Raw genomic sequence first — 23407 nt, 5'->3', positions numbered from 1 at the left:
TCTCCGTTGCTTTTTGCATTGTATCTTGAGCCCTTAGTTACCCGAATCCGAGGCGCTAGGGATATCCAAGGAGTCTGCCTGGGGCCGGCAGAATACAAGGCATCTTTGTTTGCGGATGATATTCTATTAACTTTAACTAACCCCGTAGCATCCCTGGAGGGGGTTACCCGGGAACTCCAAGAATTCGGCAAAGTTGCGGGCCTAAAAGTGAATTTCTCAAAGTCTGAGCTCCTCAATGTGACTTTGAGCCCAGGCGAACAGCAGACTATCCGCAGTCTGTTCCCGTATAAATGGGCGAAAGCTCATATAAAATATCTGGGGGTGTACTTAACAGCTAGGCTCACAGATCTGTTTCATTTAAATTATACACCGTTACTAGATACCTTAACGACAGATATGAGCCGATGGAACAGGCGTACATTCTCCTGGTTGGGAAGAATAGCCATCACCAAAATGACAATATTGCCCAAATTTCTTTATTTGTTTTCTGTCCTTCCAGTGGGGATCTCTACGCCTCTGATTCGACGCTGGCAAAAATGGATATTTGATTTTATTTGGCGTAGACGCCCGCCTCGAATAGCGCGTCAGGTTTTATATAGTCCTAGGTCACAGGGGGGCTTGGGGGTCCCTAATCTTCTACGATACTATAGGGCAGCTCAATTACGGGCGATACTGGATATACACCGCAATCTGGAAGTCAAGCAATGGGTGGCGATTGAACAAGCTCTGTTGGGTCCTATGGCTTTGAGGGCCATATTCTGGCAACCCAGAGGCTCATGGCGGTCTGTGGGGGATATCACTTGGTCCCTACAGGTGACCCTGATCATTTGGCGGCAGAGTAGGCGGCAAGTAGTTGGGGACTACAAATACTTTTATCAAACCTCTCTCCTTTATAACAGATACATCACCCAGGTGGCGGCTTGGAGGAATGCGGGTCTCACTACGGTCGGCCAACTGATGTCCCAGGGGTCGCTCTTATCTATGCAGGGCCTAATGGACATTTCTCCCTTTCGGTCAAAAGATTTCTTGGCGTATGCTCAAGTAGATCATTTCATTCAGTCCTTACGCCGTGCCAAAGAATTACGACCCAGTCGCTCGCTGTTTGAGTCATTGGTGCAAAATAGTGATCGCCTAAAAGGTCCCATCTCTAAAATATATCAAGCACTTTCGCCAGCGAGTCAGGCAGTTAGCACATTTGAGAAACAGTGGGCTTTGGATCTGGGGGAACAATTACAACCGCAATTTTGGGAGGCCATATTATACTTTGCTAGGAAGTGTTCCATCTCCGCAGGATTACGTGAAAATTGTTATAAAATGATATATAGATGGTATCTCACCCCAGATAAAGTCCACAAGATATATCCGAGTGCTGCAGACACCTGCTGGCGCAAATGTGGAAATAGAGGCACATATTTTCATATATGGTGGGATTGTCCAACAATCCAAAGTTTTTGGGATCTTTTATTTGCCTGGCTAAGTGACCTGCTCCAGGTGCCTCTTCAGGCGAACGTCATGATGGCCTTGCTGCATGTGTTCCCAGATGCCCTTTCTAAAACTCAGCAGCGTTTTTGTTCTCATACCTTTATAGCCGCTCGCACACTGATAGCAGTTCGGTGGAAAACCGACCAGGTACCGGGGATATTGGAGATCGTAGATAAATTACATTTATATTATCGCCTGGCTTCTTTAACAGCTGCTAAATACGGGAGAGTGGCCTCTTTTCGAGCAGCTTGGAAACCATTTGTGGAATATATTGCTAGTATGTAACTTGTGGTTAGACTATGAGTTTGGAGGTTTTGGGAGACTTGGGGGGGGAGTGGAGTCACGGCATCATCTACATGGGGTAGGAGTGTACTGGAGGGAGTGAATAAGAATAGGTCATTTCATCTGGGGATTTCTGTTACAGACTAAATTGAGCTCCTCCACCTAGGTGGGGGTTGGGGAGGGAGGGGGGAATTGGGGATGTATTCTATATGCTGTATTCATACTGCTACTGTGATAATGTTATTATATTGAAAGTTAATAAAAGTATTAATTTCAAACAGAGGATCACCATTTTCCGAGTTCTCCGAATGCAATTATTGTCCCAGCACTCTCCAAACTCTGGTCACCCCATCAGAAGGAGCCGATCGAGGCCTCTTAGCCAAAACTGGTTCCTGCAGGTCCACTGGCTTATGAAGGTGACGTCCAGCCACCTTTCTAGCCAAAATCCTTGTGCATGACCCCGAGCATTATCAGGATTCACACTACCCAAAGGAGAATCCACCCCCGATGGATCTCCAAACAGAGGATCACCATTTTCCGAGTTCTCCGAATGCAATTATTGTCCCAGCAAAATCCAGGGAAAAACCTCCGGGTCTTCTGGATCCTGCTCCGGGTGGTCTTCCTCCTCCTCCCCTAGTAGAGGCCTCAGGGACCCAAGGGGCTTTGAGGATCTCAGATCTGCTGGCGAAAGCGGTGGGGGCAGGGCAGAGGCCTTGCAGGCCCTGTCAGATGCGGCAGCAAAAGAGGACAAAATGGCCGCTATTCCCATCAAAATCAGGAAGACAGTGTCGGGCTGCTCGGCTTCCCTGCTTGTGCCGCAGAGGATCGCTGCCTGTCCGAGCCTTTTATTGCACTCCACGAGCTGCCCTCTCCTCCAAAGAGGCAGCGGGAGCAAGTGCCGATAAGGGAAAGTCGCATGCGTCTCTCCACATGTCGTGCACTGCCCGCCGCATGGCATGGCTTGCCTCTTTTTTTTTTCTGCCGCACCAGCCTGCCTGCAAAACGCGCCGCAAGAACCGGCCCCTAACGCACCCGACCTCCCCAAAGCAGCACGCTGCAAAGTCCAGCCGAAGCATGCAACCAGAAGAACAAAAATAAAAAACAAAGAGGCTTGTTCCTTTTTTTTTTTTTTTTATAACTCTATGCAAAAGCAAACTTCCCTTTAGCAGCTGCAGGCTCTGGCTGTCCACCTGTAGGAGGGAGGAGAGGGAACTAGCCCCACCAGTTATCTCCCCCCTCAGCAGGTTAGGATCCGGACAGACCCAGGATTTTCCACCCCCCCGCTTATCCACTCCTCTACCTGAAAGGATGGCCCCACCAGGATCTACCAACCATCGGAGAGGGCTAGCCAGTCACCTATTCCTAAAACTCCTTTTTATCTCTTTTTTTACTCCGACTGCAGAATTTTCACCACCTTCCATCTGCTGGAGACAGAGAAATACTAAAGGACTGCAGGTGGCACACCAGGTTAAATGACAGTGTCGGTAAAACTTTGCCTCCATCTGCTGGAATTGAGGCAAAACCCAGGAGTCTGGACTGATCTGGGTACGTACAGGGAAACATGCTTTTTTTTGTTTGTCTCTTTGCTTCAGATGCAGGCCAGCTTTTCTTAATCCTACAGGGATTTTCTGACATGTCTGTCCTCTAGAATTTCAGGTGTTGGCAACTCTGGTCCTTGAATGTCGCAAACAGATTTGGTTTTCAGGATACCCACAACGGATATGATATGCATGTGAGATTTCCATGTATTGCTTTTTTGCATACAAATACATCTCATGCATATGCATTATGGATATCCTGAAAACCAGACCTGTTCGCAGCACTCATGGGATAGCAGCTGCCAGACCCTGCATCGAGCTACTTCTGTGCATTTAGCAGCAACACATATAGCTTGCTTAAATCCTCTGCATCCAAATCGGCCTGAGCTCTAAACATTAAAAAATCAACAACATACCTTTGGAGGTTAAGGACTCGGAATCTTATTAGCAGAAGGCCAGTCTAACTTACACTACTGTGAGCTGATAAAGATGTGCTGCAAGGAAATGCCATCATATTCTATACAACCATTTACTAACGTACAGACTAAGACCTAATGTTAAAAAAAAAAAAAAACAAAAACCAAGGACATTCTGCTGGTTTGACTCTTGTTAATCTTTCCATCCAAGAATTTCCTTTTCTAACCTGTGAGATCTTCTCCTTGTTCGACTACACATAAAGGTAACTGATCTGAGTACAATAAACATCCCTTCCCTTGTGATTGTGTCTTCAGCAGCCCACAATAAATCCTTCAGGATTAACTCTGAGCTGCTCTCCCAGCTGGCACCAATACCTCCGTTAGTAACATCACACTCCCTGGACATGGTACATCATTTTCTTTACTGGCAGTGACAGAAAAGAAGAAAGCTGCTGAGCCCTGCTTCCAACAGGGCATTTCAGTTTGGGATTTTTTTGTTGTTGTTGGTTTGTTTCAATTTTTATTTCTTTTCCAAGGACACAGACGTGCATGAAGGTTTTGACAAACACTTCCTACCTCGTCCACCATCATGAATGGTCAGTCATTAGGGTTACTGCAGGATCTTCACGCAGGCATTGCACAGATAATGCCGTACTCCTGCTTCTGTGCTAACAACTGAAAAGAGTGATCTCAGGAAGGAGAAGGGGTTCCCACTTTACCTTTAAATAAACATTGAGCTACAGACAAAATAAAAGGCCTGTAATATATATTTTAAAAAATTATACACCAAGATAAAAACAAGGAGGAAATCTAGAACTAGGACCAAAAGACAGGGCAAGAAAAGCAGAAGATAAGTGACTGACCCATTTGAAGGCTGTGGCTGCTCTGAAATGATAACCTGACAGCCCAACCCCCCTTCACCAAAGGTCACAGTTGTAGCTTTGTCAAAACAGAAACAGGATGGTGCTTACCTACAAGATCCCAGTCATACAGTTCCAAAATATCTTTGAAGAGATATGAAGAAAATAATTCAAGCCCTCTCAGGCAGTAGTTCTAAGGAAAACAAAGAACAAATCAATCACAAGGTACTTAAGGGGTTCTCGGATGCTAAAAATCACAGAGATAATGAGATGCTTGGGAACAGGAGTGTGCACGTACATGAAGACTTCAGGCTACATCTGTACAGCTTTCTACGTACAATTTATAATTTTATCATCTCTAGTTTCTGCTTATTGGATTGTTTCAGTGCCAATTCTTTTTCCTCCTGGCTAATGACATCAGGTGACAACCACACAGTTCTTTAATCTAATGATGTCACAAGTAGGCTAAGCCACCTCTCCAGAATATCATTCACAAGTGGACCTGCCACCTCAGCCCTTCCATGGCATTCCTTTACTGCCTCTGCCCTTTCCCTCAGCAGCTGCATGCCTGTCCCCACACCCCAGGCCCCACTCAACCTACCTGTACCCTGGGCAGAGCTTTTCAGAGAAAAACTGGGACCAGGGGCAGCAGCAGCAGCAACTGCAGCCTGTCGCCGAGCACCGCACTGTAACTCGGCATGTGGTGGACCCCTTTGCCCAGGGAAGTTAGGAGGAGGAGGAGATGGGGGTGCCGCCATGGGTACTTGCGAACAAGCACCCACTCAGAGCACAGTGCTCAGTGAGGGGCTGCAGTTGCTGGGGCTATCCCAGACAGTAAAAGGAACCCAAGGCATGGTGCCCAGCACAGCGCTGCTGAGGCACAGATCAGCTGAGTAGAGTGGAAGCCAGAGTACACCTCTGAGAGGAGAGGTCGATTTCGCCACCTTGGTTAGCAGGCATGCCATAGGATTAAACATCAAGCGGCACTGAGCAGTTTTTATTTTACTTCCTGTGGCCTAAACAAAACTGGAGTTAATTAATTTGTTTTCACTGCACAGTAACCAAGAGGGAAGAAATTGATTTTTAGCTGCGAAACTCCTCCTCCTCCTCTGTCATCATCAACTCTCAGCTTCCCGCTTTCCGGTTTGTTGTGCTGTATATGCCTGGAACAGCTTTTCATGAATTCCTCTCTGGCCATATTCATCCTCCCCTAAAACCCCTTTTTTTTTTCCCGATTGCTTTTAAATATTAAACACAGTTTCTCCCTGGATCAGAGCTTTGTAGATTTTTTATAATAAACACATTTCCTGAAGTCTCTTATTGTCTGTGCGCTTTGACTAACTTGTAAGCTCCACGGGGCAGGGACTGTCTGTTGCGTAAGTCTGTACGGCGCTATGCATGTCTGGCAGTGCTACAGGAATGATCAGTGGGAACAATAGTAATAGAAGGGGGTCTGGGAAGATTTGAGATGGTTAGCTCATGACATCTCCACACAGAGAAAGCAAACTTTTCCATCTTTCACATTTAAGCACGTAGTTTATAACTTGCAGCCTGCCCTTTTTTTGGGGGAGCAAAAGAACAAGGACAGGGAATGCCAAGGGCAAACTTTCAAAGCCAGGGAGCCAGTTTAGCAGTAAAACAAACTGCAACTTGTGGAACTGAGCGTTTGATTTACTGGCAACAAAATCAATCCCACGTGAAGATGAACTCTCTCAAAAGCACTTTCAGATATTTTGCATTAAGTTATGGGGGAGCGGGGGTTTACAGAGTAGCCAACTTGCAAATTAACACAGACGTGATGAAATGAAATTATTTTCAAGGCAGGACTACGTTTTCTTCCGGTGTTAAGTGAAAAACTACAAATGCAGGATATTATTTTACTTAAAAATAAAAAAAAAAATAAAAAAAACTCCCACAATCCCTCTCATCCCTCACACTTGGAAAAGCAAAAATGCCTTCAATAAAAGTTCCTGCCTCATTTCTACTCAGTACTAACAGCAGTCTGGGGGGGTTTTGTCAGCAAACTAAACCATATAGCACACAAATATATCCATTTCATGAAAGGAATTGCAAAACCTGAATTTTGTGCTAGTGCAAGCCCTCCTGCTGCACTGGCTCATAGCACTGTGAGGGGACTACAAGAGTGAACAGACAGGGGACAGGCACCCAGGGCTTTCCCCCTGCTTGGTGGGATTTTAGGCCACACCAAGAGGTCGGCGACAATAAAATTGCAAGTGCCAAACTTGCTGGGAGAAGGCCACTGTGAGAGGCCAGGCGAGGAGGCAGCTGGGGGCCATTCTGAGAGAATCAGACTCTCGGTGCTTCAGCTGTTTCCCAGTTGCTAAAACATTCCTTTGCTGGTGGGGAAAGCAAAGCCAGATAATGAATCATTCCAAGCCCCGTGCTCATCTTGCACTCAAAAGGTTAGGGCTCTTGAATGTTTATAAATTAATCATCGGTGGCACCGAAAAAGCTACAGTAAATATGGGGGGGAAAAACCCTATTTAAATGAGAAAAATAAATACAAAGGGTAAATTTGAGTTACAGAGGGACCCAGGTTTCCCCAAGATGAAATTCTGTCTCTGTATATCACAGCTTCTTGCTGTATCGACGTAGGCGGCCTCACAGTAGTAACGTCTTCAGCCAGACTGCTTTACTAATGACAGCATTCTGTGCAAATTAAAACTAAAAATGCTTTTATTGGGCAGCTCCTACCAACTCTACATCTCCTCTGTCAGCAGCTAACATGTGCACGGTACTGTCTAGGGGCATGTGCGGTCGTGTGCCAGAAAGGCCATGCTCCACTGAGCTGCGTGAAACGGCTGCGCTGTGCAGTTGCCTCTCACCCCAACAGATGGGGAGGGACAGTGTCTGCGGCGTCCTATCTCTTCTGCTCCACAAGCCCGGGCTGATGAAACTAAACAATTAACTCCCTTACCTGGGGCATCATCTCTTCGATGAAATGAATCGTGTAGTCGATGTTAAATCTGATTACTTTACACAGGGGGATCTGCAATTATGACAAGAACACAAGGGAGATTCAGCTTCAACAGACACAGCACTGGGATCATGCTAACAACTTTGCTCTCTTTATCTCTAATAAAAGCAGAAGTTCAGTGCAAATGGTACCAGAGGGCAAGAACGTACAGCTAAATAGGACGGGTGGAATTCTGTCTAGGGGTTCCAGTAACTTTATAAAACAATGAGTGTGAAGGTCAATTGGTTTTGTTTGTCACTAGTATCCTGAGAGAAAGGGCACCAGAAACAAGTACCATTTCCAGTCCAGAGCAACGTGGACCAATCATTGGTCTATGGAAGAAAGCCATGAATGGCGACCCAAGTCCTTCTTAGCCAATGGAATTTCTACCTGTGATCCAAGGCACCAAATGTCTTTCTCCTTATCTCGCTCACTTTATCTCTATATTATATACAGCTGTACTCATAGATTTATACAACCCAGGCAGAATTTGTAAGACATGTAGCATTTTAAGAAAACATGAGTGATCAGACAAAACACGTCTATTATTTTTAATGTGTTTCAAATTAAACTATTTATGCATCACAGAATAGCACAATCGTTAAACAAACCATAGCAACAAGGGAAATAAAATGGTCCTGTTCAAAAGTATTTTTCTGACAGGACACCCTGGAATGGCATACCAGTATCTTCCACCAGGGCAGCGGGGGGGCAGCATGTCCCCGTCTTGGTACTGGTATGCCATTTTGGGTCAAGAGAAACAGAGCAAGCTACTGAACCTTCACCACCGATGCAACTGCTCACCTCACTCAGAGAGAGAAGAAAACAAGGCGGCAAAGGTGGTCCCCCGCTCCTTCTCTCCCTGGGTGATTCTCTTCCCCAAATCCCCTCCAGCCAACAGGTTTGGAGATGAGAGAATGGGGGGAGGCGGTTTGATGGTGAGAAGGGATTAAGGTGGGGAAAGGGGTTTGAGCAAGGGAGAGGACCGGGCAGGTGGTTTGAGACACAGAGAGAGAAAGGGTGAGAGGATCGTGTGTGGGTAGAGGGAATGACAGTCAGAGAGGATCAGGCTGACAGGTGGACAGAGAGGGAGGGGTTTGGGAGAGAGAAGATGGTTGTGTGAAAGAGGATTAGGGAATGGGGTTGGGGGGGAGAGGGTTTGGAGACTATCAGGTAGGTATAGGGGTTGGAGAAGTAGAGGATTGAGTGTGGATGAGAAGAAAGTTTTCTGGTGGGGGGGGGGGGCATAAATGGATGAAGCAGAAAATGCAGGAAAGTTCCTTAACCATTTTTCCAGGGAAAATTAAAAGCTCTCTCTCTTTATATACATGCACACACACGGTTAATCGCTCGTAACTGAATTCTCAAATTCAGCTGCACTCACAGGTGTCTGAAGCACATATGCTTGGCCAGGTATGGTCATCTGCATCGTTCTATTACAATTCCAAAACAATGTGTTCTGTGAAAACAACAGCATGAGAGTGTGTGTGTGTGTGAGAGAGAAAGAGAGAGAGTGCTGTGTGTGTGAGAGAGAAAGAGAGAGAGAGAGTCTGTGTGTGTGTGTGTGTGTGTGTGTGTAGTACATTGCTAAAGCACACACAACTAGCAGCAACATTCACTCTCTAATGTTTAAAAGCCAAAAAGCATTACATCATTATTCTGTCAGGTGAGTCACAACACTCTTCAGAGCATGACTACTCCCCCAGGGGCCTGCGGACATTACAAGCAAACACCTTAAAGAATTAAAAAATGGAACTTAATAGGAAAATATGTAACCAGTGGACGGTGATGTTACTACTGCCGTGCACCCTTTTGAAACACTGCACAGGAAACTGGAAAGGTGCAAAACTAAATAAAATGGTGTAATGCTGCCACAAGTTTCACCTAGTGGTTGTTTAAAGATTATTGTGACGGCAGGAGTGTGAGGGAAAGGGAATCATTTTGAAAACCATTTTCACGGGTAAAACCCAGCAGATGGGAAGGGACGGTTTCTTGCAGAGTCCTGTCTCTTTCACTGTGCAAGCACAAGTCAATGAAACAAAACCACTGACAGCACCCCCCTCCCCCCCCCATCCTGACACACTTTACCTGGGACAGGGTCAATTTCCAAGTCATTTTTACAGGTAAAACAGTGTTTTCCCCACAGGAACTGGGCTTTCTGAAAACTGCCCAGCCTCTCTGTGGATAAAAGAGCAGCTGAGTCGTGGAACAGTATGCGCCATCGTACCCACATGTGGGCAGGGTTAGGTCAGGAGCGGGGGCGACAACACACGTAGCTTTGGATTTTCAAGACCACGCATGTTGTTTTGCCGAGAAAACAAACAAAACAAAACTAGTATCCGCAGAAAAAGCAGGGGCAAATCTCCGAAGGTGCTTTCTCCAACGGAAATAACCAAAGCTTAACTACGCACACAGCTTTGTTTTGGATTTTCGGGGCAAACTCCTTGGGCAGGAAGTCACAATGCTTGCATCAGTGCGGTCGGTTGAATTATCGCCTCCTGGGAGAGGAATTTTCAAAGGCCTTTCCAGGGATAAAATGGTGCTTTAGCCTCAGCCACAACTTGATATAAAAACTGCCCGCCCGACATGCGGGTATATTTTCGCGCCCGTGTCCCGTTGGCACATAAGATTACCCAGCCTGAGCAGAGGCATCCCTTGAAGCGGAGCTGGGGAGAGGATCAGGGTTATGCAGGTTCTCTCGCATTTTCAAATATACGCAGTCTCCTCCGCACACAAATTAGCAGGCATAACTATGTGTGGGTAAGTCTTGGAGGGATAATTTTCAAAACGACTATAATGCTCATAAGTTTGCTTTCAAAACTGGAGTAACTTATGCATGAATTTGCTGACTTTCTCTGAGACCTGCACATAGGGGCAAAACATATATAAAGATACACCCAGACAGACATAGATATACATCAATATATGTAGATATAAATATGTTTTTAACATCTGAAAATATTTCTAACAGTATGCGGAGATGGTTAATATGTGGGGAAAAAAACCCAAACAGTTATTTATGTATATAGTGCCATCTACTGGAAATAGAGAACTTAAAAAAAAAAAAAAGACACCATAACCCTCCAAACATTTCCACACACTATAAATGCTCTTTCGCAAGCTTCCAAGTCAGACAAAAGGCCAACCATTTTCCTTGCTCTTGATCTGTGCCTGCTTTCTCTATGGGTACTTTTTCCAGTCTAAATAACACACGCAGCTCTGAAACTGAACAGTATGCGAGTTGTTACCTCCCCGCCACCCACCCCCGGAACACCTCTGCACAATCGGAACAATGCAGGTAAGCTTTTAGCTGTGTAGATGGCGGGCAATTTAAAAAAAAGTGTTATCCAGGTAAATGGCTTCTTAAAATTACCCTGCCAGTGTTCAATTATGATTCTTTGCACTGCAAGCACGGGAAGGGAAAGTTACATACTGGCCCCCGCCCGCCATGGTGCCTGCAAGTCGATTTTCAAAGGGAAACTCCCCATGGAGTTTCCTTTTGAATATTCCACAGCACCAGTGCTGCAGAGATTTTTATCCCGCACACTGTATTAAGTAGGATAAAGAACATGGGGGGGGGGGGGGGGAATTTCAAAATGAACTCTGCCTGCATTCTTGGAGTAGCTCAATTACAAACTGAAGTAATGTTTCTGGTTTAATTTCAACGACTGAGACATTTTTTCTTTATTGCTTTTGCTTTATTTGTTGTTGAAAAAGGGAACTTAGCATTACTATTTTGTTTGTTGGGTATCATACAGGCATACTAGTACCTTAGGTTTAGGAAGGAAGTTCAGAAGGGAAAGGGCTGCCTTGGTGTAAGGTTTTTCGGTCCCACCACCCCCCCCCCCCCTTCTATCTTTAGATTTAGCAGTTCAAAGGGAAATTTTGTATGAAACCATGGAGGTGAAAGGGGCTTGTTACCTGTGTTAATCATAATCAGGACCAGTGAGGTGTATTAAGTTGAGAAAAACCTATTTGCACATTGAAAATTACAGGAAACTTATTCATAATGAAGCAGTCAAACTGAAGAATATCTTTACAATGATTGTCATCCTGCTGGTGCTAAATCACTTGTAGACAACCTGATTCTGGGTCAGGGTTTCATATGTAGCAGAGCAGGGCAACTAAGAAAGGAAGACAAAGAAAATCCCCTTCCAGCCAAGGCTGAACCAACATGCCTATGCCCATGGCAACGAATTCCCTGCGTTGGCTGAAGAACCGGCCAACCTCGGCATATCTGTGAGTTGCCATTAAATCCATGTGGGGCAAACCCCACCTGAGCACTATTTGCCAAAAGGACTCCTGGCTCAGTTTATTTATTTTATATATTTATAAAATATGCATAACCACTAAAGACACTTCTAAGTGGTGAACACCCATATTCAAATACACAATAAATATCATATCACAAGACAATAACATTTTTAAAATACATAAGTCAATAAAACAAACAAAATACAATTGCTGTCAAACAGCATAAAAGCTGGTGAATGACCTTAACTATCACTTGATAATGTGTCTTCAGTTCAAAATTATAAAGGAAGGGTGTTCCACCAAACTGGGCCCATAGTGCTGAATAATTGAGCCCCAGTTCCCTTCAATCTAACTTCCTTCAGTGAAGGAACTTCCAATAGTAACTGTAACTCTGATCTTAATGAATGTTATAGTTGGTAAGGAATTAGAGCAGATGAAGTACAAGTTGGTGAGAGACCTCTTAAAGCCTTATATACCAGTAACAAAATTTTAAACATATTCCTGTACTTGACTGGTAAAAGTGCAAACCCCTCAAGCACCAGGGTGATGTGATCCCACCGAGCTATGCCTGTTATCAGGTGAGCTGCAAGTTCCCATTCGCCTGGGTCCAGCTGACTCCTACTCAGGTAATCAGCCTGCACATTTCTCCTATCCTGCAATGTGAGCTGCAGATAAGATCTTTTTCACCCAAGAAAAAAAAAATTATGTTTCTTCTAGGACCCTTAGGCATCTGGTGCCACCTTGTCTGTTCACACTGCCGTAGCTTTGTTGTAGGGCACTCTCACGGCTTTCCCCTGGAGCAAGGAAAGAAAATAAAACAGCTAAGCAGATTGCCCACTTTGTTGATAGAGCAGGCCACTTCCTCTGGAGACCAAAATCCCTAGGCACTTGGTCCAGACAATGTGCTCCCCAACTCAATAGACTCACATTCATCATAACTAGAATCCAGGATGGAGTCGATAAACTGACTACCCATGAAAGTTTCTGAGGGACCGTGCATCACCAAAGATCATACTTTACTGACATGAGCACTGGTAGACAAATCTCATAGTCTTGGACCTCAGAACAGCATACAACCTCATTAGAATTTGAGAAGGGGACGCGTGGAAGATATCCTTCAACACAAGAGATGGTCACTATGAATATTTAGTAATGCCCTTTGGCCTATGCAATGCCTCGGCTGTCTTCCGAGACCTCCTGTACTCCTGTCTACCTCAATGACATTTTGATTTACTCATCATTCCTTCTGGTATACCTGAGCCAGGTGAAAACAGTGCTCCCAACGCTTGAGAGATCATGGTCTCAATGCCAAACTTCAAAAATGTTCCTTTGAACAGTCCAAAAGTCCCTTTTTTGGTAGATATCATTTTAAAAGACTCCTCTAAACTCTTTACAATACTGGATTGGCCTCAACCTGTGAGCCTCAAAGCTCTGCAATGCTTTTTAGGGCTTTTCCAGTTATTCTTGCAACATTCACAACCCTCACACAGAAAAGAACAGATACCAGACAGTGGCTGCCTGAGGTACTCCAGGTCTTCGACCAATTGAAAGCCACCTTCCAGTCCACCCAGATAATTGCATTGCCCAGACACTTCCCACCCATTCTATCTGGAAGTGAACAGTTCCACTGTAGGCACTACAGCCATATCTCCCAGACAGCAGCCAACAGAAAATTGTTGTCCTGCTCTTTCTTCTCTGAAAGGTTTTCCCCCAATGAGAGGACCTATGGCTTCGGGAACAGGAGTTACTGGTCATTAAAATGGCCTTAGAGGAGTGATGCCACCTCTTGGAAGGTGCTGCATATCAATTCATTATTTTTAACGAACACAAAAACCTCTTCTACCTGCAAACAGCCAAAAAACTCAATCCCCGTTTGGCACGGTGGTTCTTCTTTGCCAGATTTGATTTTTGTCTGTTTTGACCACTGGAGAATAACAATGGGGCAAAACGCTATCCAGATCATTCATCCCCACTGATGATGCTATAGACCCTCAACCTATCTATGACCATGCAAAATTCCTTATCACATCCTTCACTGTACCTCTGGGCAAAATGGTGGTTCTGAAGCATCTCTGTGGGCAAGTTCTTAAGTGGGCATACAATTTGAAACTGGTAGGCCATCAAGGAGTGCATAAAATTCTGGACCTGATTATTCATCACTATTGGTAGCCCCAGATGAACAGAAAGGTCAGACAGTACATAGAGTCCTGTGACAACAGTGCCCAAAATAAAACATTCTGGCAAAGTCCAGCAGCCCCTAACCATACCGGAAAGACCATGGATCCATACCACCATGGACTTCATTAGAGATCTTCTCCCTTGGTCCAGACACACCGTTGTCTGGATTGTGGTAGACTAGTGTTCCCTTCAAGACACTTCCCACAGCCTCTGTTCTTGCTCACCACTTCTTCCAACAAATCTTTCTGCATGGCCTTCCTAACCACATTGGGGCGGATTTTAAGAGCCCTGCTCGCCGGTGCGCCTATTTTACATAGGCCTACCGGCGAGCGCAGAGCCCCGGGACTCGCGTAAGTCCCGGGGTTTTCCGAGGGGGGCGTGTCGGGGGGCGGGCCCGATCCGCGCTGCATTTTCGGGGCGGGACGTAGCATTTCGGGGGTGGGCCCGGGGGCGTGGTTTCGGCCCAGGGTGGTCCGGGGGCATGGCCGCGCCCTTCGGACCCGCCCCAGGTCGCGTCCCAGCACGCTAGCGGCCCGCTGGCGCGCGGTGATTTACGTCTCCCTCCGGGAGGCGTAAATCCCCCGACAAAGGTAAGGGGGGGTTTAGACAGGGCCGGGGGGGGGTGGGTTAGGTAGGGGAAGGGAGGGGAAGGTGAGGGGAGGGCAAAAGAAAGTTCCCTCCGAGGCCGCTCCGATTTCGGAGCGGCCTTGGAGGGAACGGAGGTAGGCTGCACGGCTCGGCGCGCGCCGGCTATACGGAATCGGTAGCCTTGCGCGCGCCGATCCAGGATTTTAGCGGATACGCGCGTATCTGCTAAAATCCAGCGTACTTTTGTTGGCGCCTGATGCGCCAACAAAAGTACGCCAAATCGCGCTTTTTGAAAATCTACCCCATTGTGAATGCAGAGGGGTACAATTTACCTCCAAGTTTTGGTGCAATCTCTGCAAAAAACTGGACATCACCTTGGACTTTTTTTCTGCCTATCACCCACAGACCAATGGACAGCTGGAAAGGATAAACTAGATCCTCATGAGCGTCCTTCGGGCACATGTTTCAGCACAACAGGATGACTGGTCCCAGCTACTTCCCTAGGAAGAGTTCCGTTATAACAGCAAGTCTTCTGGATCTTCCTCCTTCCATATGGTCTCTAGCAGTCATCCCAAAGTGCCGTTACCTCTCCCTGTGACTATTAGAACACCAGCAGATCAGCAGCTATGGCAAATTATACAGATCATTGGAAGGAGACCCAAAGGCTTACTATATTTCAGCAGTTGAACTATTTAGGAAGATTGTAGTTTTCTCCTGATAAAATGTTTCATCTTGCTAATAGCTTTTATCTACTAGATAAGAGATGAGTTGAGAGTGAAGAGGGTGCTACTGCTGTTTTAGCTTCTCTCCCTAAATCTGCATTTCCCAATTTCTTCAGTCCTCATATAACATCAGTACTAGGACAATAGGACAACTTTTTTTGTTTCTTGTCTGATATGGATAGAGATAATTCCCCCACCCCCCCCCCGTATTTTACACAAAAAAGTAGCCCTTTTTGTGGACAGACAATTCAGGTATTCCCAGATGTTACTAAAGAGACACAGTTAAGGAGGAAGGTGTTCCTCCAGTTAAAACTAAGGTTCTCTCTCCAGGAGCTTCATTTTATTTAAAATTGCCATGTAAATGCGTAGAGGGGTATCAGGGAAACAAGTTTGTCTTCTTAGATCCCTCTCATCTTGAAATTTTTATTATGGATAAAACTCCTGTTACTAAAGCTTTGTTAAAGCTGGGAATTAGCAGTCTGTTATTAGAGCTCTGTTGTTAAAGCTGAGAGATAGCAATCTATTATTAACGGAGTTGGTGGATATAGCAATCTGTTATTATTTAGAACAGTTGTGGGTGGATCCTTGGACCAGTGGCAGGTGTCCACGCCCTCGGGGGAAATCCTGAGAGGGACCACTGGTCAGGTTTAGTATAGGAGACAGACACACACTAGTTCTTTTATTAGACAATATGTTAGACCAGAGGTGGCAGTAGTAAGCTGGAAGCGCCAGGCTGGGCTGTAGTCCCTCAGGTACTGGGAACAGCGATCCCAAGGTGGCTGAGCTGCAGAGAAACTAAGAAAGTGAGTAGGCAAGACATGCGGCGTTTAGGAACAAGTCCTCAATGGTAACACTCCCACAATAGTCTCTTGAGGCAGCCCAGGAGTTGGTATGCATTAGGCCCTCGAGGAGCGAGTACCTGGTTCCAGGGAAAGCTCTGAGAGATAGATAGAAACTCACTGATGTTATAAGCAACAAAGACTTCTTAGTAAGCAGTATGTTAAACCACCAATGGTGGCAGTAGTGAGCTGGAAGCGCCCGGCTGGGCTGTAGTCCCTCAGGTATTGGAACAGCGATCCCAAGGTGGCTGAGCTGTAGAGAAACTAAGAAAGTGAGTAGATAGGATATGCAGAGTTCTGGAACAAGTCCTTGATGATAACACTCACACCATAGTCTATTTGAGGCAGCCCAGGAGTTGGAATGCAGTAGGCCCTCGAGGAGCAAGTACCTGGTCCCAGGGAAAGCTCTGAGAGATAGATGGAAACTCACTAATGTTGTAAGCAGTGATGACCTCTTAGCAGAAGTGGTATTCAGGAGCAGGTTGGGACGTGGGCCCTCGAGGAGCGAGTACCGGTTCCGGACTGCGACCTGAAAAGAAAAAGAGATAGCGAGGCCCCCCGAGGAGCGGTTACCTCTAGTGAAGTCCGAGGAGGTAGAGTAGCTAGGTTTGTGGAGAGCGACGATACCCAGAGATAGCGAATCCATACCTTGCTAACTCGTCTTGTTAGCGAAAACTGAGACCTTAAATATCTGGAGCTGATGATGTCCTCTCAGGGGGACGCCCCTGAGGTTCGCGCCAACGCCGGTACATAAGTCGGGCCGCACACGCCCTAGGCATCTGGTCAACATGGCGGCTTGCAGCTTTGAGCCGGTCCGGGGACGCTGGAGGAGGACGGCCTGGAGACGCCGCAGCAGCTAGCCTTCCATGAACCCCGAAGGGAGTCGCCAACGAGCTAAGGTGGGTGGAGCAGAGACGTCGGACAGCGACAGACAACAACTCCTGAGGCTGAGGCAGGTTTGGGATGAGAAGATCTCTCAAGGATGTTTTCCTAAATGATAACCTTATAAATGATTGTTTAGCTGTCTTCCATTATTATATGAATTTGATCTCAGCTGGATATTTCTCTAGAAGAATATTATACTATCGTTTTTCTCTGATATATCTGAGTTTGTATTATAATTTTGATGCAAAACTTAAGATTCCAAATTACCCTTGTCATCTGATGAACAGGTTGTTAATACAAACAAAAACATATTTTGATATGTCTGTATAAAAATACTAGTAGTCTATAAAATAAGATGGGAGAGTTAGATTCTATAGCACTTGAAGAGATAGATATAATTGGCAGCTCAGAGACCTGGTGGAAGGAGGATAACCAATTATATCGAAATAATAGGATGGATCAAATTGGTGAAGGGGTGGCACAGTTTGTGAAAGAGGGCATTGAGTCAAACAGAAAAACAATTCTGCAGGAAACAAAAGGCAAATGTTAAAACCTTTATGGATAGAAATTACAGATGAAAAGAGCATTAAAAAACAGTGGTGATGTGGAGGTGGAGGAGCAGGACAGGGATTGTATCGCGGCATACCAGGGGTGAGAGGAGCTTCCTGGCCCCAACTGGACTTCCAATGAGCCGCACCGTGCATCTGACGTCATCAGACGAGGATGGCAAGGGGCCTCTTAAAAATGGCCCTTCCACGGCGCACAGCCGCTGCCGCGTCGCCGAAGCCATGCGTACCAAAGGGGCGCGCAGCTTTGTTTTAAACTTTGCCTTGTTTCTGAAAAAGAACCTGCTTTGGAAAAGAACTTGTAATCTTTCCCCGATTGTGGTATATGGATGTGGATACCCCTCATATATTCCTCAGCCTTCACACTTAAGGTCCAAGTTAATTCTGGTAAGCAATTTCTTGGGTAACCCGGTTATCTGTTATTTTTTATTTATTTATTTTAATTGGATTGTGAATACACTACAAGTTTAAGTGATGCCACATATGGCCCGAAAGAGATGGGCAAAGGAGAGGGCTGGCCCTGCAGTCCCTTCGGGAACCCCCCTTTCTGGGCCAATGGATGCCCATGTTCAGAGGATCACATCGGAGGCAGTACCGGTGGTAGGGGAGGCAAGAGGGGAAGTCCCCTATTCCCCTCCAGATTTTTCAACTTCTCTGTCCCCGATATTAAGGGCTCCACCAGCGAATCCGGCAGCCTCCAGAACCAGTGGAGAACTGACGGTAAAGATGCAGGCCCTAGATGCAGACATCTTTGAAAACCGTGCGGGGACAGATCCCACGGTAGTTACTGGAGGAGAGGCCGGTGAAGGCTAGCTCATTGGCTGAAGGAGGGTTATGGGAACAATCTGAGCAAAATATATTGATATCAAGCCCTTTGTTGAAAATTCATACTCCTATATTGGTAAAACCTGCACATACCACACTGGATGCTATTTGGGATGCTATAGCTAATTTGGGGAAAGCAATGGCCATGCAATTGAATCCTACGGTGGAAAAAATAAATAATTTAGATGAAAGAATGGTAAAGATAGAAAGGTTACAAGGTGAAAATGCTGAAATGAAAAAAGAGATGGAAAAACTGAAGCCTCTACAAGAGGCTATTATAAAAGAAAATAAGCAATTGCAATTTAAAGTGGAAAATCTTGAGAATGTAATTAAAACTAGGAATTTATGCCTTATAAACTTTCCTAGGCTACCATATGTATTACCTAAAGAAATGTTTAAAAGATACTTGATTGAAATCCTCAAAATACCAGAGGAGGCAATACCACCTTTGGTTAAAGCCTATTATTTGCCTCAATTTAAAAAACAAGAGCAACACCCCTTACAGGTGGAGGGACAAGAAATGGATCAAACTGCACCCACATTGGATATTTCCCAAATTCTACAACAATCTGACAGTGAGATAGTGCAACCCGCTCTATGTTGGTATCCTTTACCTTTGAAACTGATCGGGACTGGGTGTTAAGATTATTTCTTAAAATGAGAAATGTAGATTTATTAAGTCTTAAAGTAAGAATTTACCCTGATGTAACTAAACAGACTCAAAGAAGGAAGCAACAGTTCTTATTAATGAGACCTAGAGTTTTGCAGCTGGAGGCAACCTTTACACTTAAGTTTCCCTGTAAAAGTATGATTAAATGTAAAGATCATAAATATGTTTTCTTGTTACCTTCACAACTGTCACTTTTCTTGAGTGATAAAGGAGAGGGAATAGTTTAGTAGTTATATGGGCTTGTAATCATATTTTTTGCGGCCTCTAGGCCAGTGAGTGCCCTTATAAAGAAAAGTAACCTCTAATAATTTACTTTTGTTTGATAAATGATTATGAATTAGTTAATTTAATATATTTAGTGGTAGTTAGGTGTGACCTTAAGTTAGTGGACTGGAGGGATGAAGACATAAAGAAGTCTTATGTAAATTTAAATTAAGATATATATTATTTTTTTGACTTTGTATAGTCTTTATTGTCTTTTCTCTTGTTGTAACAAGAAGATTTATTGGAATAATGTATTAAAAAATGCATAAAGAATTAAAAAAACAAACAAACAATGGTGATGTATAACCTGGCCAGAATGATCAGACAGGCAATGAAATGCTAACTCACCAACCCAGAGATCAGGCCACACCCTTGACCTCATATTCATCAACGACATAGGTACTTCCACAAACAACCCACCCACAACAACCAGCGTCCCATGGTCGGACCACAAATTAATCCAGACCACACTCCGATTGAAAACTTTCCACACGGAAACCGACCAATCCAAATTTGAGATAAAAAGCCTGTGAGAGAGTTGGGGCACTTAGGGGTGGCAAAGCCATAGCAGACAGACTATACAAATTCTTTGCCTCGGTATTGAGGAAGATGGAAGAGAGATACCCATGCCAGAAATGATATTCAAAGGTGCCGATTCAGAGGAAATGAAACAAATCTCAGTGCACCACAAAGATGTAGTAGGGTAAATTGACAAACTAATGAGTAAACAATCATCTGGACCAGATGGTATACATCCCAGAAGGATGAAAGAATTGAGACATGGAAATTGCAGACCTGCTACTGGAAATATGTAATCTATCATTAACAGATAATGGTACCTGAACATTGGAGATTGCAATGTAATGCCAGTTTTTTTTTTTTAAGGGATCAAGGGGTGATCCAGGAAACTACAGACAGTGAGTCTGACATCCATACCAGGCAAAATGGTAGAAATTATCACAAAGGACAAAATTGCTGAATATATAGATAGGCATAGTTTAATGGGACAAAGCCAACAAGGATTTAGCCAAGGGAAGTCTTGCCTCACCAAGTTGCTAATTCTTTTGTTAGGGCATAAATAAACATGAGGATAAAGGTGAGCCAGTTGATATAGTGATTTCCACAAAGCATTTGACTTAAGTCCCTCATGAGAAACATCTTAGGAAATTAAATGTCATGGGATAGGGGGCAGTGTCCTGTTGTGGATTATCAACTCATTAAAAGATAGAAAATAGAGACTAGGGCTAAATAGTAAATTTTCCCAATGGACAAAGATGAATAGTGCAGTGCCCCCGCCATCTGTTCTGGGACCACTGCTTTTTAATATATTTATAATTGACCTGGAAATGGGAACAAGTGAGCTGATCAAACTTGCCGATAACACAAAATTATTCAAAGTTGTTATATCACAAGAGGATTGTGAGAAATTGCAAGAGGACCTTGCAAAACTGGTAGACTGGGCACGCAAATGGAAAATGAAATTTAATGTGGACAAGTGCAAATTGATGCATTTAAGGGAGTAAACCAAATTATAGCTACATGATGCAAGGTTGCACATTAGGAGTCACCATTCAGGAAAAGGATCTAGGCGACATTTTTGATAATACATTGAAGTCTTCTGCTCGGTGTGCAGCAGCAGCCAGAAAAGCAAACAGAATGCTGGGGATTGTTAGGAAAGGAATGGAATATAAAACAGAGAATATCGTAATGCCTCTGTATCGCTCCATGGTGCCACTCTCATCTTGAGTATTGTGTGCAGTTCTGGTCACATCTCAAAAAAGATAAAGTGGAATTAATTTCCCTATGAAGAAAAGCTAAAGCGATTATGACTCTTTAGCTTGGAGAAGAGATGGCTGAGGGGAGATATAAGAGGTTTATAAAATAATGAGTGGACTGGAACGAGTAAACAATCAGTTGTTTACTCTTTCAAAAAGTACAAAGATTAGGGGACATACAATGAAGTTACTAGGTAATACATTTAAAACTAATAAGAGAAAATATTTTTTGTACTCAATGCATAATTAAGCTCTGGAATTCGTTGCCATAGGATGTGGCATATTAGTACTACATATTAGTGTAGCTGCATTTAAAAACGGTTTGGACAAGTTCCTGGAGTAAAAGTGCATAAACCAATATTAAGGTGGAGATGCAGAAATCCTCTGTTTATTCTTGGGATAAGCAGCTTGGAATCTAGCTACCCCTTGGGATCCCGCCAGGTACTTGTGACCTGGATTGGCCACTGTTGGAACAGGATGCCGGGCTTGATGGTCCCTTGATCTGACCCAGTATGGCAAATCTTATGTTATTATGTTCTTAAGTATTTGCAGTACCCTCTTTACCTAGTAAGGGTAAGGGATTTCTGGAGTTTCTTATACAAAAGCAGGACTAATTTTTAGATACTAATCAACATCTGGATGATCCCATTCTTTTTTGGGAAAGTGTTAAAGTGGCTTTAAGGAGTGAGATTTTAGCTTATACTCTTAAAATAAAAAAGAAATATCTGGACATGATCCTTCTACAACCAGAAAAACAGCTATATAAGAATAAGTGCAATTTGGAGCAGAATAGAACTAGCTCTGCAAGGGAACAATTTATGGCTACTCAAGTTGCTATTAATTATTTGATCATAAGAACATAAGAAATTGCCATGCTGGGTCAGACCAAGGGTCCATCAAGCCCAGCATCCTGTTTCCAGCAGAGGCCAATCCAAGTCACAAGTCCCTGGCAATTACCCAAACACAGTACTTAGAACTTTACAGTAGATTAGTCTATGAACTCTACACCACAATAAGCATAACTATAATACTATGTATGATAAAACTACCCGTGTAAGTACCTTGGTACAATTGGTCATGAACTATTTCGCTAAATAACTATGTCTAATGATATATCGTAACCGAACCTTTGACGGCACCTGTTAGAATGTACTATAGTACACTTTTACCTACATTAAATATGTGCCTACATGTAAACCGTTGCGATGGTATTTAACTTAGCAATGGTATAGAAAAGTTTTTAATAAAAATAAATAAATAAACACCAAGAAGATCCCATGCTACTGATGCAATTAATAGCAGTGGCTATTCCTTAAGTAAACTTGATTAATAATAGTTAATGGACTTCTCCTCCAAGAACTTATCCAAACCTTTTTTGAACCCAGCTACACTAACTGCACTAACCACATCCTCTGGCAACAAATTCCAGAGATTAATTGTGCATTGAGTGAAAAAGAATTTTCTCCGATTAGTCTTAAATGTGCTACTTGCTAACTTCATGGAATGCCCCCTAGTCCTTCTATTATCCGAAAGTGTAAATAACCGATTCACATTTACTTGTTCAAGACCTCTCATGATCTTAAAGACCTCTATCATATCCCCCCTCAGCAGTCTCTTCTCCAAGCTGAACAGCCCTAACCTCTTCAGCCTTTCCTCATAGGGAAGCTGTTCCATCCCCTTTATCATTTTGGTTGCCCTTCTCTGTACCTTCTCCATTGCAACTATATCTTTTTTGAGATCCATCAGTATGCCTCTAAAAGTATTTGGTACTACAAATACAAATTGTACCAGTTTGGGGATAAGCTGGGGAAGATTATGTCCTAATTAGAAACAGTTGATCCTAAATATAAAGTTACACAGAGAGAACAGATATTCTCTGCATATTGGAGAAATTTTATAGGGACATTTATACTTTACGAGGATGTGATCTGGAGCAGTGTGCTCTGGAATTTGTTGCCAGAGGATGTGGTTAGTGCAGTTAGTGTAGCTGGGTTCAAAAAGGTTTGGATAGTTCTTGGAGGAGAAGTCCATTAACAAGCTATTAATCAAGTTTACTTAGGGAATAGCCACTGATATTAATTGCATCAGTAGCATGGGATCGTCTTAGTGTTGGGTAATTGCCAGGCTCTTGTGGCCTGGTTTGGCAATGTTGGAAACAGGATGCTGGGCTTGATGGACCCTTGGTCTGACCCAGCATGGCAATTTCTTATGTTCTTATGATCAAATAATTAATAGCAACTTGAGTAGCCATAAATTGTTCCCTTGCAGAGCTAGTTCTATTCTGTT

The 23407-nt window shown here is 44.1% G+C and overlaps 1 protein-coding gene across 1 annotated transcript in view; it reads right to left on the bottom strand.

Moving 5' to 3' along the window:
* DROSHA (drosha ribonuclease III) overlaps positions 1 to 23407 on the bottom strand; it is a 401585-nt gene that overhangs the window by 264060 nt on the left and 114118 nt on the right. Inside the window, 2 exon segments of the mRNA XM_029587136.1 lie at positions 4690 to 4771; positions 7517 to 7588. Of these exon segments, the coding sequence (XP_029442996.1) occupies positions 4690 to 4771; positions 7517 to 7588 (154 nt within the window).

This window comes from Rhinatrema bivittatum, chromosome 2 (genome assembly GCF_901001135.1).
Source record: "Rhinatrema bivittatum chromosome 2, aRhiBiv1.1, whole genome shotgun sequence".
Lineage (NCBI taxonomy): Eukaryota > Metazoa > Chordata > Amphibia > Gymnophiona > Rhinatrematidae > Rhinatrema > Rhinatrema bivittatum.
Note: the sequence above shows the minus strand (reverse complement) of the source record. Positions and strands in the feature narration are given on the sequence as shown.